This window comes from Apium graveolens, chromosome 9 (genome assembly GCF_009905375.1).
Source record: "Apium graveolens cultivar Ventura chromosome 9, ASM990537v1, whole genome shotgun sequence".
NCBI lineage: Eukaryota > Viridiplantae > Streptophyta > Magnoliopsida > Apiales > Apiaceae > Apium > Apium graveolens.
In genome coordinates this window covers 276,998,022-277,013,545 of record NC_133655.1, presented here as the reverse complement: position 1 = coordinate 277,013,545, position 15,524 = coordinate 276,998,022, and the positions used below count along the sequence as shown (strand labels likewise).

Here is a 15,524-nt window from a genome sequence, read left to right as displayed (position 1 = left end):
TTGTGAAAGCAACTGAGACTAACTCAGACACACATGAGTTGGATAACAATAATGCCATGTCTACCATGCATAAATTGCCTGTTGTTAATCACTCTCATAAAGCATGTGGTGTTGCTAATTGTATGTCTTGTGCTTTTAATATGATGTATGCTTATTTTAATGGTAAGCATGTGTCTAATGATAAGACTACTCCTCGTCAGCATGTGAATAACAAGAAGCATGATAGGTCTAAGACTGCTAGTCCTTCTAAGGCTAGAAAGGAGACATTTGTGCCTAAGCTTAAACAGAAATTTGTTAAGGCTGTTTACAAGGTCAAATGTTCAGTCATTGAGAATGTTGAGATCGTTAAAATTAAAAATGTTGTTTTGCATGACAAAGGACAATTTTACAAGTATGCCGGACCCATCCAAGCTTGGGTTCCGAAGAAGTTCTAATCCATTTGTATTGCAGGGCATTAAACAGGTACAACCGGTAGTGTGGATTCTTGACAGCGGATCGTCAAGACATATGACCGGAGATAGAGCCCTGCTATCAAATGTGGTTGAGAAAGCTGGCCCAGTGGTTACCTTTGGAGATAACAGCAAAGGTTTAACGGAGGGATATGGCTGTTTGCAAGCTGGGAATGTTATCATTGAAAATTTTGTATAGTGTGCTAGGTTATTATCAGGAAGCATCATCTAACATATAGCACCGGTGACGAGACTTGAGAATATTACGACATATTAGGCACCTGCTGCACATTACACTTGGAATTGGACTCTAGTAAGATGTGTACAAGTGTACTCCTGGTTGGTGAGTCAAAAGAGGAAGTCAATGCACCACAGTTCATGGACTTTGCAGATGCAGATCTATTGGACTATGTAATCTCTTCTTCACAATCTCACTTCAGGTTGGTATGAACTAGTGTACTACTCAAGCAATCGTCAAGAACATGGTATGGCACTCTAACTGAAGTTATTGTTTAATATGAACTAGTAGAGTCGTCATATTTTTAACTCTCTTATCATTAGGCACAATCATATTGTTTTATATGTGCAGTGATATATTGTTAATGCAACATAACAATTAGTATCTAAAGTACTTGACAAGTATCGGTCAATGATATGTTGTTAACATTATGTTGCAGATATTTGTAAGCTTTTGACATGAATGAGAATTACTTAGACTTTACCCTAAGTGATCAATGTTTTATCGAAAACTCATTCATATTGAAAAACAAAATCAAACTTCTTTCTACATTAGTGATTTCTTATTTCATGTAAAATCTTTTGAAATCACTATTGTAAATCATTTTCTCTCTATTACCATATGTTCTGTGTTACAGGTTCAGTCTCCAATGACTTTCTTTCATTGACAGTCATGAGGTTGAAAACCCACAACGTCTATCCCAGACTGTAAAGACAAACACAAAAACAGAACCAACCAACACTCTCTTACCACTAAATGTAGTATGAATGAGCGTGAGGGAGATAGTGCCTAGTGCACCACATAAGGAAGGTTCTGTAGTCAACCCAGTAGCTCTGTCTCCTACATAGATGAGTAGTATTTAAACCGAGACAACTGCTAGCCCCCATACATCTTCTCAAAAAGATGTAATGGCTGAAAAGGCATAAAAATAGTTACTAGATTCATTCTCTCAACAGGGTGCGTCTATTGAATTTTGCCTGTCGGCCAAGGTATCCGATGTAGTGTCACCACTTCAAACATAATTAATTCTTGATGCACAAGGAGAGGTTACACACACAAAGGATGAGTTGACGGAAACAAGAGTTTCGACCATTTTAAGGTCAGATTCGATTGTTCAAGGTTCGTTAGTGGACCAATTGCCTTTACAGGTGTTAGGAGAGGATACTGATCCAAAAGCCATATGTCAGTGGTCAGTGTCTACCTCCCCAGGCTTAAATCCCCTGGATGCATCTGCGGATAGTGGATCTGACATAGGTGCAGATTCAGATATTACCTGATAAGTCACAAGGAAGTGTCTTCACAGACATTAGAAGGGAACTTTGATCTTTATGCTAAAATCGTTGGATCATTGTTTACCTTCCCAGAATTCAAATCTGGAACCCTAAAAGGGAAACTAGCAACTTGTAGATTATGACTCAGATTCATCTGACGAGTTTAACAAGGATGGGGATTTGTGAACTCCCATTGCACCACCTGTGACCTCCTTAAGGATGGCTAAGGTGATTTTCCTTGCAGGTACAGCTGATTTTTGGAGCTATGAGAGGAGTGATACACTTGTGAGAATGAGGGTAAACACGAGTGGAGAGAAGAGTGAAACACATGTGAGGTACACTAAAACAGAATCACACACTCACAGTGAGGAAGAAAGAGAAACACTTGTTATTTCTTTTCCAACCAAGTAAATATGAGAACTCCTTCAGACGACGGCATACATTCCTTCGTTAAGGGGGAGATAAAAGCTTAAGTAATAGTTTGGAGGATTCCTCAACTAAGGGGGAGAAATAGCAGGGAGGAAGAAAAAGATCCTAAAAATGTACACTACACCACACCATTGTTGTTTCTAACTACGGATCCTATTGTATGGGAGATGTGGTAAACACAAGGTGATTTCCTAGTAAGGGAAGAAGCAGTTAGGGGAGTACCATTGGTTTTTATCTGCGGATCCTATTGTACGGGAGATGTGGTAAAACGAAGGTGATCTTCTTTAATCAGTTGATTCTCATAGGGGGAGAAGCAAGAGATATGGGCTTCTCAACAGGAAATATGGTTGTACAAATGAAGATGGAACTACTTGAAGATATGTTCAGTCTAGAGGAACATCTACTTGGAATCTGGAAAATGTTAAATCTCATCCAGAACTTTTCTGCTATTTACTTTGCATGTATGTTTATATCTTTTTCTTATTTGTTAGTTGAGTTATCCTCTAGGTATTTGTGTGTTATTGTCTAACAAACAAATAGGGGGAGATTGTAAGTCATATGTCATAGACCTATTTGTATATTCGAGGATTCAACTCAACTCAAATAAGAATGTAATAAGTAAATAGTGGATCGACCGTCAGAGAGATCTCGCAAAGTAATATCTGTCAAAGGATTCAGAAACAAGGTTCATCTACAGACTTGAGGAGTTAATTCACTGGAAGAAGTTCAAGAAGTTGATCATGCCTCAGTGATATAAATCAAGATCGTGGATTTAATCAAGTGACAGAGATCTCGTCAGAGTATCATTAATTACAAGGATTTAATCTGAAGAAAATCAAAGCGTCAAAGTCAAGACATGAAGAAACGTCACGGAAGTTAGTCACTCATGAACCAGACAGTACATCGAGTGTCAACGTTGAAGTGGCGGAATTGATTCATAATTCTCAGTGATTTTCAGAAGATATTCAGAAGAATGGATGCTGCTCAGGGTTCGTATTAATTCTCTATTAATTAATTAAGTCATATAATTTAATTAAGTAAATAAATTATATCTGCAAAGATTAATTTATTGATTAATTAAATTAATTGATTAATTAATTCAGAATTAATTTTAGGAATTTTCAGAAGTTTAATTGGATTAAATTCAATCTTAAATCAGCAAGACAATTGAAAATGAACTAGCATGACAATCTGGATTGTCATACCGATTGTCATGCCAAGTCATTTCAATTGTCATACCGAAAGTTACACTAGGAAGGAGATTGTCATGCCAGTTCAAAAGATTGTCCTACCGATAGTCATGCTGGTTCAAACGATTGTCTTGCTAGCTCAAAAGGATAGTCTCACCGATTGTCATACAAGCTTAAAGGATTGTCATTCCAATTCAATTAATTCGGCTGTTGATAAATAGAAGCAGAAGTCATTCAACTCAATAATCCAACATACAGAATCCGAGAATAAAAGAAAAAGAAGCAGAACAATATTACATTCTTCTCTGCAAACTTCAAGATCAATTTCTAGATTGTAAAGTTAAATCCAATCAACTAGAAATCTTTATCTTGTTCTTGTGTAACAATCTAGCGGATCAAAATCCCTAGAACTTAATCTCAAATCGCGTTTAGCATTTGATTCTAATTATTGCAAAAATAGAAAAAGTTCATGTCGAATTTATTCTAGATTTGTGATAATTGATTTGAGATTAATACCTTGTAATCGATACAGTTGTTGTAACACCTTTCAAGTTTAATAATATTTTTATTTAACTTGAATTTTGTTTCACATTTTTTTATTCCGCATTTATTCGATTATTTGGTACTGTTTGTATTCAACCCCCCTTCTACAAACAAATTGGGTCCTAACAATATATCTTATAAATTATAATTTTAAATCCTAATTTTTAGGGTATTTATATTCTATAGAGAATAGATTCTTGGAACTCTTTGCATCACACTACTTTAATAATATTTAAAATTTTATAATTTATAATAGTTATTGAAGACTTGTTTTAATTTAAATATTATTTTTAAACTCTCTAATTATTTATGTTGGTGGAGTGCTAAGTAAGGATGGGCGTCGGGTCAGTACGGGACCGGGTAATGTTATCCCCACCCCCAGCCCGCGACTTCAAACCTGATCCCCGTCCCCGGCCCATTCCCCGTCGGGGACTATATATCATTCCCCGTCCTCGTCCCAAACGGGGAACGGGGATCTCTACTGGTAATAGAGGATATTTTATTTAAATTAAAAATTGTACTAAATAATTTTTTTATGCAAGATGTAGAAAAAAATAGCAAAAACTAAATATTATACTGCAAATTTTAATATATTTGTCTTTTAATACATGAAATATTATGTAAAATCAAAGTACATTTATAGTAATTCACTATCACCTCATACTTTGAAAAAGATAGCATCTAAAACATCTCTAACAACATAGAAAATGCATCTCTAACAACATCTCTAACACTTACATATTTTTTGAAGATAAATAGATATATATAATTATATTGTAGAGCGGGGAAAAATTGGGCCGGGGACGGGAATCGGGTCGTGTAGTCATAAAATACCGTCTCCAGTTCGTTCCCCGATTTTTTTTCTGAAATCGTCCCCGTTCCCCGGCCCATACCCGCAAAAGTCCCCGAATCCTCACCACTTTCGGTGCGGGGATCAGAGCGGGATCAGTCAGGCCGGAGTCAATGGCCATTCCTAGTGCTAAGAGCATATGCAGCGGGCAGCAAAAAAAATTGATTCATGGGCTGCATCCATGTTTCAATCCAAATATAACATGTATCGGACTAGTTTTAAGTCCATCAATTTTTTAATTATCAATGGAGTTGTCCATGTCCGTGAGTAGCTGGATCCCGCATAAATTATCTTACTTTTTTTCTACTTTCTTGGTCAATATTCACCCATTGCAACGGTCCAATACAACAGTCTGTACAAAAAAATTAACAACCATATTTCAATTTTTAACGATGATATATTTTGGCCTATAAATTATAATTTTCAAATTTATTTGTAACACATATTTTTACACTTGCAACTTTTCACATATTTTGTGTTTTATACAAATAAATATACATATTTAAGAAAATGGATACTAATTAGCTTCCTTCTGTAGATTTATAATTATGTATTTCATATGCTCGACAATCTCTTAATCCGATTACCGGTCGATATACAAACAAAAATAATAAAGATGAATATAAATTTATGATAAAAAATTTAATTATTTAACCCATGAATTGATTGTGTTGTATGGGTGCATTAAAAGTAGCCAAAATAGTTATTTTTTTAATGAATACTCCCTCCATCTCATATTATGTGTCTTGTTTTGACTAGTCTAATGTGTCTTGTTTTGACTAGTCTATGGTCAACTTTTTATATTTTGACCGTAAATTACACTTTGTTTATAATTAAATATGATTAAAAACTTGTATCATTAGAAAATATATCTAATTCTCTTCAAAATGTAATTTTCAATATTTTAAGATAACATATATATTTGTCTGTCGGTCAAAGTGTAGTCAGCTTGACTACGTAATAGTTAAAATAAGACATAATATGAGATGGAGGAAGTAGTAATCAACTCCATCAATTTAATCATCCATGAATTCATAAATCAAAGGTGCTCATGGTGCATATGCTCTAATGATTAACTGATGAGCTTTTTGATGAATAATAATTTTTTTTATTTTATTTAGAGTATACATTTTTTGAGAAAAAATTCGGTCTGTTCGATTTAAAACTGGACCGAATCACATTAATTTGATTCGGTTTGATCCGGTCTATAACACTGAGTCCGGTTCAGAAATAGTAACGTATTTCGATCTATCCGATCGGCTCGGTCCAGTATTGAATTGAATGTACCGGATGCTCACCCCTAGTGTCACCCAAATGATTTTAATTTTAGAGATCTTAAACGAAAAATCTAAAATACACGAAATATTCTACACGACTTAACCCATTTGAGGGTCTAATTGCGCACTATAGATCGCAATAAATGATTGTAGGATTATGAAAACGCTAACAGAAAGAAGGTCAAAACTTAATGATTCAATAGGCGGGAATTGCCCAAATCAAAAATTGACCTCCGGTTAAATTGATAGTTTCTTTTTTATGGTTCCATATGGCATATGCCACTTGGCACAAAATACGGGTATTCATCTGAAACTAGGGAGATCGAGAATAGCAGTGTTCTCAGAATAGACCCCAAAGGATAGATTCCAATAATTGACATACACTACTGAAGAATACCTAATCTGTATAACTGGCTTTAAAGCATAAATAGCATATCCAAGAAGGGTGAGGGCTACCTGTAGTGGCCAACATAGTAAAACATAAAAGCATATCCACGATGGTTGCCTCTTATGTTACTCCGACTCTTCTGTAGGTTGCCTCTTATGTTACTCCGACTCTTCTGTAGGTTGCCGTACTCGTACTGGATATTTGAACACTCGGACACGACACTTATTCTGTATTGGATCCTTTGACTAAAACTGTGACACTTTGACCAATTTATAGACCAAATATTAGTCACACTTAATATTCAAAACTAATATTTAAGAAGAAAAAAGGAAGTAAGAACGAGAGAAAAGTAGAGAAGATGCCAAATTCGTAAAGTTTTATAGAAAATCAAGTTTAATTAAAGTTCTATTGCTACTTTATACTAAGATGTTTATCTTAACGTACTTGTTTATTATTGAGATATGCCGTGTCCCGTACCCGTGTCCAAAAATAGGATAGTGTCCCCGTGTCCCCAATTTTTGGACTTGGTAAGTTCGATATTCGGATACGTGTCGTGTCCGACACTCCGTATTCGAGTCAGAGTAACGTAGGTTGCATCATTGATGCTGTTTGAGATTTGTTTTGTTTAATGTTGTGCATGTTCATACCTCCAAGCAAGTTAGTATTATCAATATATTTCAGGTTATAGGATCTCATTTTAATTACAGCTACAATATCGATCGGTGACACGTGACATTAGCTTGACATGTATCATCGACGAGGGTGAGTCGCCGACTTGTAAAACAACACATCACAGAAGTTTCAAAGATCAAAGAAACTTTATACAATTAACATAAATGAGCAGTGTTGCAAATGAATTTTACAGATAGATGATGAGGACTGCTAATTATACCTGGCATTAGTTGGCTAGACTCTAAAAAAATTGTGAAAGATGATTTATCTGTTGTTCACTTAACAGGTAAATTTACAAAGCATGCATCACTTACGTCGCAAGTCAATTTTTGTGTAATTGTGTGCTCAGAAATGCCCATTTAACTCTGAATTCGACTATTGGTCAAAAAGACTAATTAGAATTATATCCGAATATTTTTTTTGTTTAACCTTCATAAGCGTTTTGCTATTTAAAGAAAATCCATGTTTGAACTTCTATAACATCTGAGAAACAGTTGGATTGCCGGAAGCTTGCCGGACTGCCTAGCTTTTACACTAGGCTACAACTGTGTTGTTGCCAGGAAATCAGAAAAAAAAAGTGTTGAATGTGGGTTTAGAAGCCGCTACAACAGATTGTTATATTAGGCCGATTTCAATTATTTAGCCAAAATAATTTGAACATGCAGGATCAGAAAATGGGTGTCTGTCCAAAACAAAGGGATAGATGGTATATATTCTAACAATTGACATACACTACATTGACATATGCCAGAAGATGAGGGTTACTTACATGCATGTAAATTCTTTGAAGCATGATAGATACTTTTGTTTATGCTAATTTCTTGTATCAGCACTGTGTAAAATTGAAGGGATCGATATGATAAGCTCTTTGCATCCGGACTAATCAAAATTATTCTTCTGACAAAGACCACAATAAGTGGGAACAAAAATCCAGCTGCAATGAAAAAGATTATGCATGCATTATTCTGGAAGTTATTGGAGATTCATTTCAGAGTACTATAAATGCTGGTTTCTGTTATAGTTTTAAGTCATTGCAGTTGAAAGGAAAACAATAAGTAGCACTTGTTTTTTTAATCAAGCTCGAAAATGGCTCAGGTAGCTAGGTCTCTTGATGGTCAGTCACTTTTGTGCCACGCCAAGGCAGGCCAGAAGTTGCAGTGTCCCAAGAACCAGGACAAATGGGTAAGCCCTGGTTGTGAATTTGTGGGTATATATAAGTGCTAATTAGTAAAAATTTTATGTAAATTCCTTGCAGGTTTTGACATATATATAATTGATACAAAGACTGCATAAATATTTGATGATCTTTCTGTGCAGGGTTTTATTGGGCATCAGGATGCGAGGGAACTAACAATCGTTTGGGGTTCTGACACCCGATACTGGAAATGGGAGGGCATGCAAATTGAGTGAGTTAATGCATGGCCTTATCAGAAGTATTAAAAAGATCAATTAATCAAATTTCATTCTAGATTAGTATTTAACCAAATGCATTAAGTTTTTGTTTATTGTTGATATTACACAGTGGACATCGCATGGAAGTTGCTGAATTAATTAATGTCTGCTGGCTGGAAATTAATGGAAAATATGCGATGAAAAAACTTACAGAAGGACTGGATTACCAAGTGAAGTTTGTGGTGAAGCTTTTGAACAATTTTAACATTGACAAACCAGTGACCTTTAGCCTCACTACTCCAGAGGGATGCAAGCAAGAGCATACTGAGAACATGATGGCAATGCCAAGAAATGAAATCATATCCATCACTGCTGGGGAATTTAAGACCCCCCGCAACAATTGTGGATGTGGAGAAGTCAAGTTCTCTATGATGAACAATGATAGCTTTTGGAAGCATGGCATGGTTGTCATCGGAGCCGTTGTGGTGCCCAAATTTATATAACTACATAAAACCAGTATCTGGTGAACTAGTCCTAAATACCATCTGTCAAATATGAATAAAAGCAACTCAGACATGGGATGGTTGCTATTAGCATGATGTGTAATAGAAATCAACTATCTACTACTGATGGTGGCTTGATGATCATGCAATATCATATAAATGAATAATTATAAGATGGTGGTTTAAGTTTCTGTAAGAACACTGACTTCATCCCAGACTCCAGAACATTAACATATTGAACAATAATTAGAACATTTTTAAGAAGTACATTAGAACATTAACATATTCCGTGGCTAGGGAACAGACAATAAATATATAGAGCATCATTCAGCCTAAAAAAATGAACTACTTTACACACATGTTAGTTATCCTAATATTAAACACACGAAGATCATAATATATACTCCGTAGCTGTTTTAAATTATCAACCGAACATTCGTTAGTTAAATCGTGGCTGCGGTCCTCAAATGTTGACCTCATAAACATTGTAAATGAGAACACATAAGTTATTCTTGTTGAGTTGATGATATAAACGAACAAAGGGCTAATAAACTATACTTCCTGGTCAGTACTCCCAGCGCAATAATACGGTATTAAGTTATTTACTGTTGCGCTCAGAAGATTAAATCATACAAAATTTGTAGCTTTTATGTATTTATGATTGTATTTTTTAGAGTGTCGTCGGGTATATAGTGGCCAGCAATTTTCATATTAACTTGGGCTCAAACAGCAGATACTGGAAAAGCACTGCCAGAGCAATTCGGTAAGAACAGCTAGCTAGGAACAATATATCACTACAATAGACATCGGTTTTTGGCCGATGTCTATACTGTTTACCAACTGATATTGATGTCGGTGATGTCTATTCTAGAGGCCAAAACCCGATGTCTTTTACCTGCTTAGACATCACTTCTGCCTTCATTCAAGTGCATGGAAGATTCGGGATATATTCATTGACAGAAGGAATGAATTATAATGTGCTGATTGTGGTAGAGTTGTTGAAAACTTGTCGCATTACCGGGCCGTTGAGCTGCACACTTACTGATTCCAACGGATTCAAGCATGACCCCAAGCAGTATTACTGTTCGCAATTGGTAAACGATAAAAAAAATAAGTTTAAGCGTTGGCCAGTTTTGTGCCCAGTACACGGAATAGTGAAGCTTTCGTTATTTGGCTACGGAGAGATCAAATTCTCAATGTTCAACACTGACAAGGAAAAGAAAGCATGGTATTGTCGTCATTGGTGCTCTTATTGTGCCCGTAAAGTAAGACGTGTCAGGAAATGAGTCGCCGATACATCATCTATAAGTACGGGGTCAAGTCGTGCACGACGACACACAAATTGTCCAAGTGGTAGGACAAGTGAAAAAACAAACATTGGAGTGGACAGTTGAAAGTGTCCACAGCCACTGTCAAGGGTCGGGGTCATTAATTTTTTTAATAATACTTTGTTGCCAAAACTGTACATGCATGTGATTAGGTGAGATTGTGATATTTACGTTAAAATCGTTACGGTTATATAAACGGTAACATTTTTAATTTTATAAATACCAATCACACTCCTTACTTCAAAAAAATCTCAACAAAAAATGAAGTCAAATAATCCCCCATCTTCAAACCAAAATTCAAATTCTCAAAATATAAACCATCAATTTCCATATCCATATCCAAATCCCTATTTTTCAAACCCACAAAATTTAAACTTTAATTGTCAAAATTTGAATTCTTCATACCAATTTTCACCTTCTCAGAATTCTCAATTTCCATTTTCGTATCCTCAAAATTCGCCCTATCACTATCCATTTTCTCCAATTCCAAATTCACAATTTGAAACTCAACAAATACCAATTAATATTCAAAATTCTCCCAAAACACAAGTGCCGGTCTTTGGCCACGAAAATATTATTGATCTAAATGATGATTGTGAAAAAAGCGAAGATGTACGAGAAAATATCGGTCAGTGGAAGTGGGTTGAAGATAAACTCCCAATAAGTGTGTGGTTGAATGTGTCAATTGATCCACTAATCGGTACTGATCAAAAGGCTGAGGCATTTTGGAATCAAATTCAATAATATTGCGAAGAAAAATCTCCCGATGTCATTAAAAGAAGAGTTATGGCAATTAAAAAAAGGTGCCAACAAAGTGTTGGTGCAGTGGTTGAGCTCTTGTACCCCCTTGCGGGAGGTCAGGAGTTCGATCCCTAGCGTGTGTTATCAATTAACAAAAAAAAGGTGGTAACGAATAAATGAAGGTGCTCTGTTAGATATTGAATGCAACACAGAAAGGGGGGTGAATGTGTTTGTTGGATTTTTAGCCTTTTTTGTAGGTGAACAAAGCAGTTAAGATATTGTAGAGATATTATGTTTGCATAATTAATCAACAAGCACAATGTTTTCAAAACTCACTTAATTTGTATTAATTAAGTTTGTCTTGCTACAAATTATGTGTTCTTAAGAAAATAAGAACTCAACTTCTATCTTGGGAGGATACAAGAAAATCTAGATCTGTTTGTTACTTGTGAACTAAGGACCTGTGCATGCTTTATAGACTAGCAACACGGGTTTACAAGACTTGCACTAAAATGTACTAAACTACTTTCTAAAGCAACATTTTTCTATTTCCATTTCTAGTTTAGCAAATCTGTGCAGAATCTTGCAGGTCTGTGACCACCCTTGTCCAGTTAATATTGGCCCTTGATCTTGTATTCTTTCAGCTACTTTGTATACTTTTCAATCTAGTGAATAGATCGTTTGTTGATTGATAATCTTGAATCTTGAACTTGTATGCATTCCAAATTTGAGAAGTATGTCGAGATCTCTAGTTTTTCATATAGAGAAGTGACATCTCGATATGTATAATGACTTATCGAGATCTCTGAGTTCTCTATAGGTATACTTGATTTGTCGAGATCTCTAGATCATTGCATGTGAAATAACTTGTCGATATGTCTGAGATCTCTACATGTAGAAATGACTTGTCGATATCTCTGATATCTATATATACATAATTTGACTTATCGATATCTCTGAGATCTCTATATGAGAAATTGACTTGTTGATATCTCCAATTCTTCACATCTTATTTGACTTGTCGATATATCTGAGTTCTCTACATGCAGAAATGACTTGTTGATATCTCCAGTTCTCTACATCTTCATTTGACTTGTCGATATCTCTGAGACTTCTCTATAAGCCATTTTGGATTTCTCTACAAGTCATTCTGGACTTCTCGAATGACTTCTTGATATAACTTGATATGTGACTTGTCGATATCTTGACTTTGAATATTTTTCATAGAATAGCTTTATTCAACTCCAAGCTTCTACATCTTTTCTCTGAGGCATGATCATTGATTGATCTTCTTCCAGAGTTTATTCCTTAGCTTGAATATGTTCATAGAAAAATCTCTCAGTCTAATGTTCTAACAATTTTACAGACTCAATAAATACAATTCAGAATACAGATTTAGACTATCATACAGAATATAGAAGGAAATAACGATACACCAACATCAGATGAAATTGAATAGGTTCGTCCTAAAGTTACAAAAGCCGCAACTAGTAGGAAGGGAAAGGGGAAGGCCACCGCTGTAGAAGTTACCGAATATGAATCTATACAAGTTGCAGACAAAAGAAGAATGGATATAATGGAATCGATAAACGAAATTGGACTAAAGGAGCTTGCGATGAAGCAAAGTGAGCTAGACTTACAAGTCATTATGGTAGATACTACTAAAATGAATGATGTTCAACGAATGGCTCATGCTAAACTGCTTGAGAAAATTATTGAAAGAAAGTAGCTAGTGTTTGTCTTTTCTTGTTTGTTTTTATTTATTTTTAAACTAGTCGTTGGAAGATATTGTTTATTTTTATTATTTGTAAACTAGCCGTTGGAAGCTAGTGTTTGTAAACTAGCCGCGGGAAGGTAGTGATTATTTTTATTTGCTTGTAAACTAGTCATTGGAATCAAATCGTTGGAATATATTTACCTTATATATAAACTAGATGTGTTAGTTTTTTCAATTCACATCAAACACCAACATGAATTAAACACCCAGATCAGAATGTTTTTCTAAGGAATTCACTGAAGAATTCATTGAAGAGTTCTGCGATGACGCTAAACACAACCGTCGACTCGAGTTTTTTCAGAAAATATATGAACAAAGCTCAACAACATCCACGCCTCGTCCAAGTATCTACAGAAATCGTGAAGCAGGTCATCAACGTCTAGTGTGTGATTATTTTTCACTAAATCCAGTATACCCAGAAAATATATTCCAACGAAGATTCCATATGGGAAGAAATGTCTTTCTTTGTATTGTGGACGATGTTTCAAATTCTGATGCATACTTTCAACAAAGGATTGATGCAGTGGGAAGAAAAGGTCTGCAGCAATGCGTATGTTAGCATACGATGTCTCTGCTGATGTTGTTGATGATTATGTTCGTACTGGAGAGAGTACTGTGGTTAAATGCTTGAAAAAATTCGTCTACATTGTATGTACGATATTTGAGAGTGAATACTTATGAAAGCCGAACTCGAATGATGTGCAACGTCTATTACTGATGGGTGAAACTCGTGGCTTTCCTGGTATGATGGGAAGTATTGATCGTATGCACTGCAATAGAAAAATTGTCCAAAAGCATGGAAGGGAATGTTCATGAGTGGTCAAAAAGGACTTGCAACAATTATACTGGAAGCAATTGTTATATCTGATTTATGGATATGACATGCATTTTTTAGAGTTGTTGGGTCAAATAATGACATAAATGTTTTAGATCGTTAAAATAATACCTCGTCAGATGGAATCTATCATAAATGGTCAACATTCGTTAAAACAATAACTCGTCCACACAGTGAAAACAATATTATTTGCAAAATATCAAGAAAGCCAAAGAAAAGATGTTGAACGAACGTTTGGTATGTTACAATCATGTTTCGCAATTGTATGTGGTCCGACACGCTTTTGGGACAGAGCAGATCTTGGGAGAATCATGAGAGCATGCATCATAATACATAATATGATTGCTAAAAATGAGAGAGACACATATGCCACTCAATTTGGTCCACTACCAATCTATGATGATACAACAAATGGTTTACCGGAACCATATTTAGGGAAGAACCTTTTGTCCCGTATGAAACATATGTCCAAAATAGTATGCAGATGCGTGATAGACAGACACATTGTCAGTTTAAATATGACCTCGTTGAGCATATCTCGCAGTTTCATAATAATCTTTAATTTTTTTAACTGTCACATTTAAATTTAATGTATTTTTATTTCATATTTATAATAATATAATATATTTTAATTACATTTTTTTGTCTTATTTAATTAACATATTTAAAATTTTAATCACTTTAATTTGATTATTATAATTTTAAAATTATTATTTAATTTGGAATTTTAAACTAGTACAATCGAGTTAATTTTAGAAAATGAATAAATAAGTTCAATGCTCAAGTTAATAAACTAGTGTATAATCAAGTTAGTACAATCAGTGTGGGAGTATAAAATATTGTGAAAATAATTTTGAAAAGTGAGATGAAGTGACCATGCGTTGGAGACATACATGTTCCTTTCCTGGGTTACTTTTTCTTACGTGAAGTAGAGAATAAGCTCAGCATATTTAAAACAGGCACCACCGCTGTGGGTGCTCTAACTCCCACTTATTTATATCTATAAGTTTCAAATCATGTATGCACTGTTCAAAGTACATACATTTAAGTATAAATTCTCGGATAGCACCTACTCCAGTCGAGATCTCTGTTCAAAGCACATAAATTTAAGTTGAAAATGTATTATCTATTTTTTTCAGTATGATTGCAATAAAAGTTGGAATAATTTGAGGTTTGTGTACCTGAAATTTGAGATTTATGCACTTTGTGTACTTAAAGTTTGATATCTAGCGAAATGCCCGCTAGAGTTTGGAAAAGCATGCAAAAGCATACTTCCTTCAATTTATTTTAACATCGTCAGTTTGCTTTGTAAAATGAAAGGGTATTATAGTATTTTTAGCATATGTATGTGTGTTAAACAGGCTGCATTTACTCCTTCCTTTTTTGATAATCCCAGAATTAACAATAAGGAGAAAGATTACAAAGATGAAAGATGTATATCAGTGCTTCAGTCAAAACAAAAAAAACCCCTGAAACTTATTCTTGCATGATTAACATTAATTCTTTTAATAAAATTAATTAATTACATAATAACATTTTTGAAATTTTACATTCCCAATTTTTATTAATTATGAATTTACATGGAACATGTGTTTCCTTTAATTTTTTAATAAAGTAATGCATATATATTATTTTGCTCTT

The 15,524-nt window shown here is 34.7% G+C and overlaps 1 protein-coding gene across 1 annotated transcript; it reads left to right on the top strand.

Annotated features, from left to right (window-relative positions):
* Positions 1-8,323: 8,323 nt before the first annotated feature.
* On the top strand, positions 8,324-9,377 carry LOC141682672 (lectin-like). Its single transcript, XM_074487375.1, has 3 exons — positions 8,324-8,489; positions 8,625-8,713; positions 8,830-9,377. The coding sequence occupies exons 1-3, from the start codon at positions 8,394-8,396 to the stop codon at positions 9,200-9,202; spliced, it is 558 nt and encodes a 185-aa protein (XP_074343476.1). The 5' UTR covers positions 8,324-8,393; the 3' UTR covers positions 9,203-9,377.
* Positions 9,378-15,524: the final 6,147 nt, after the last annotated feature.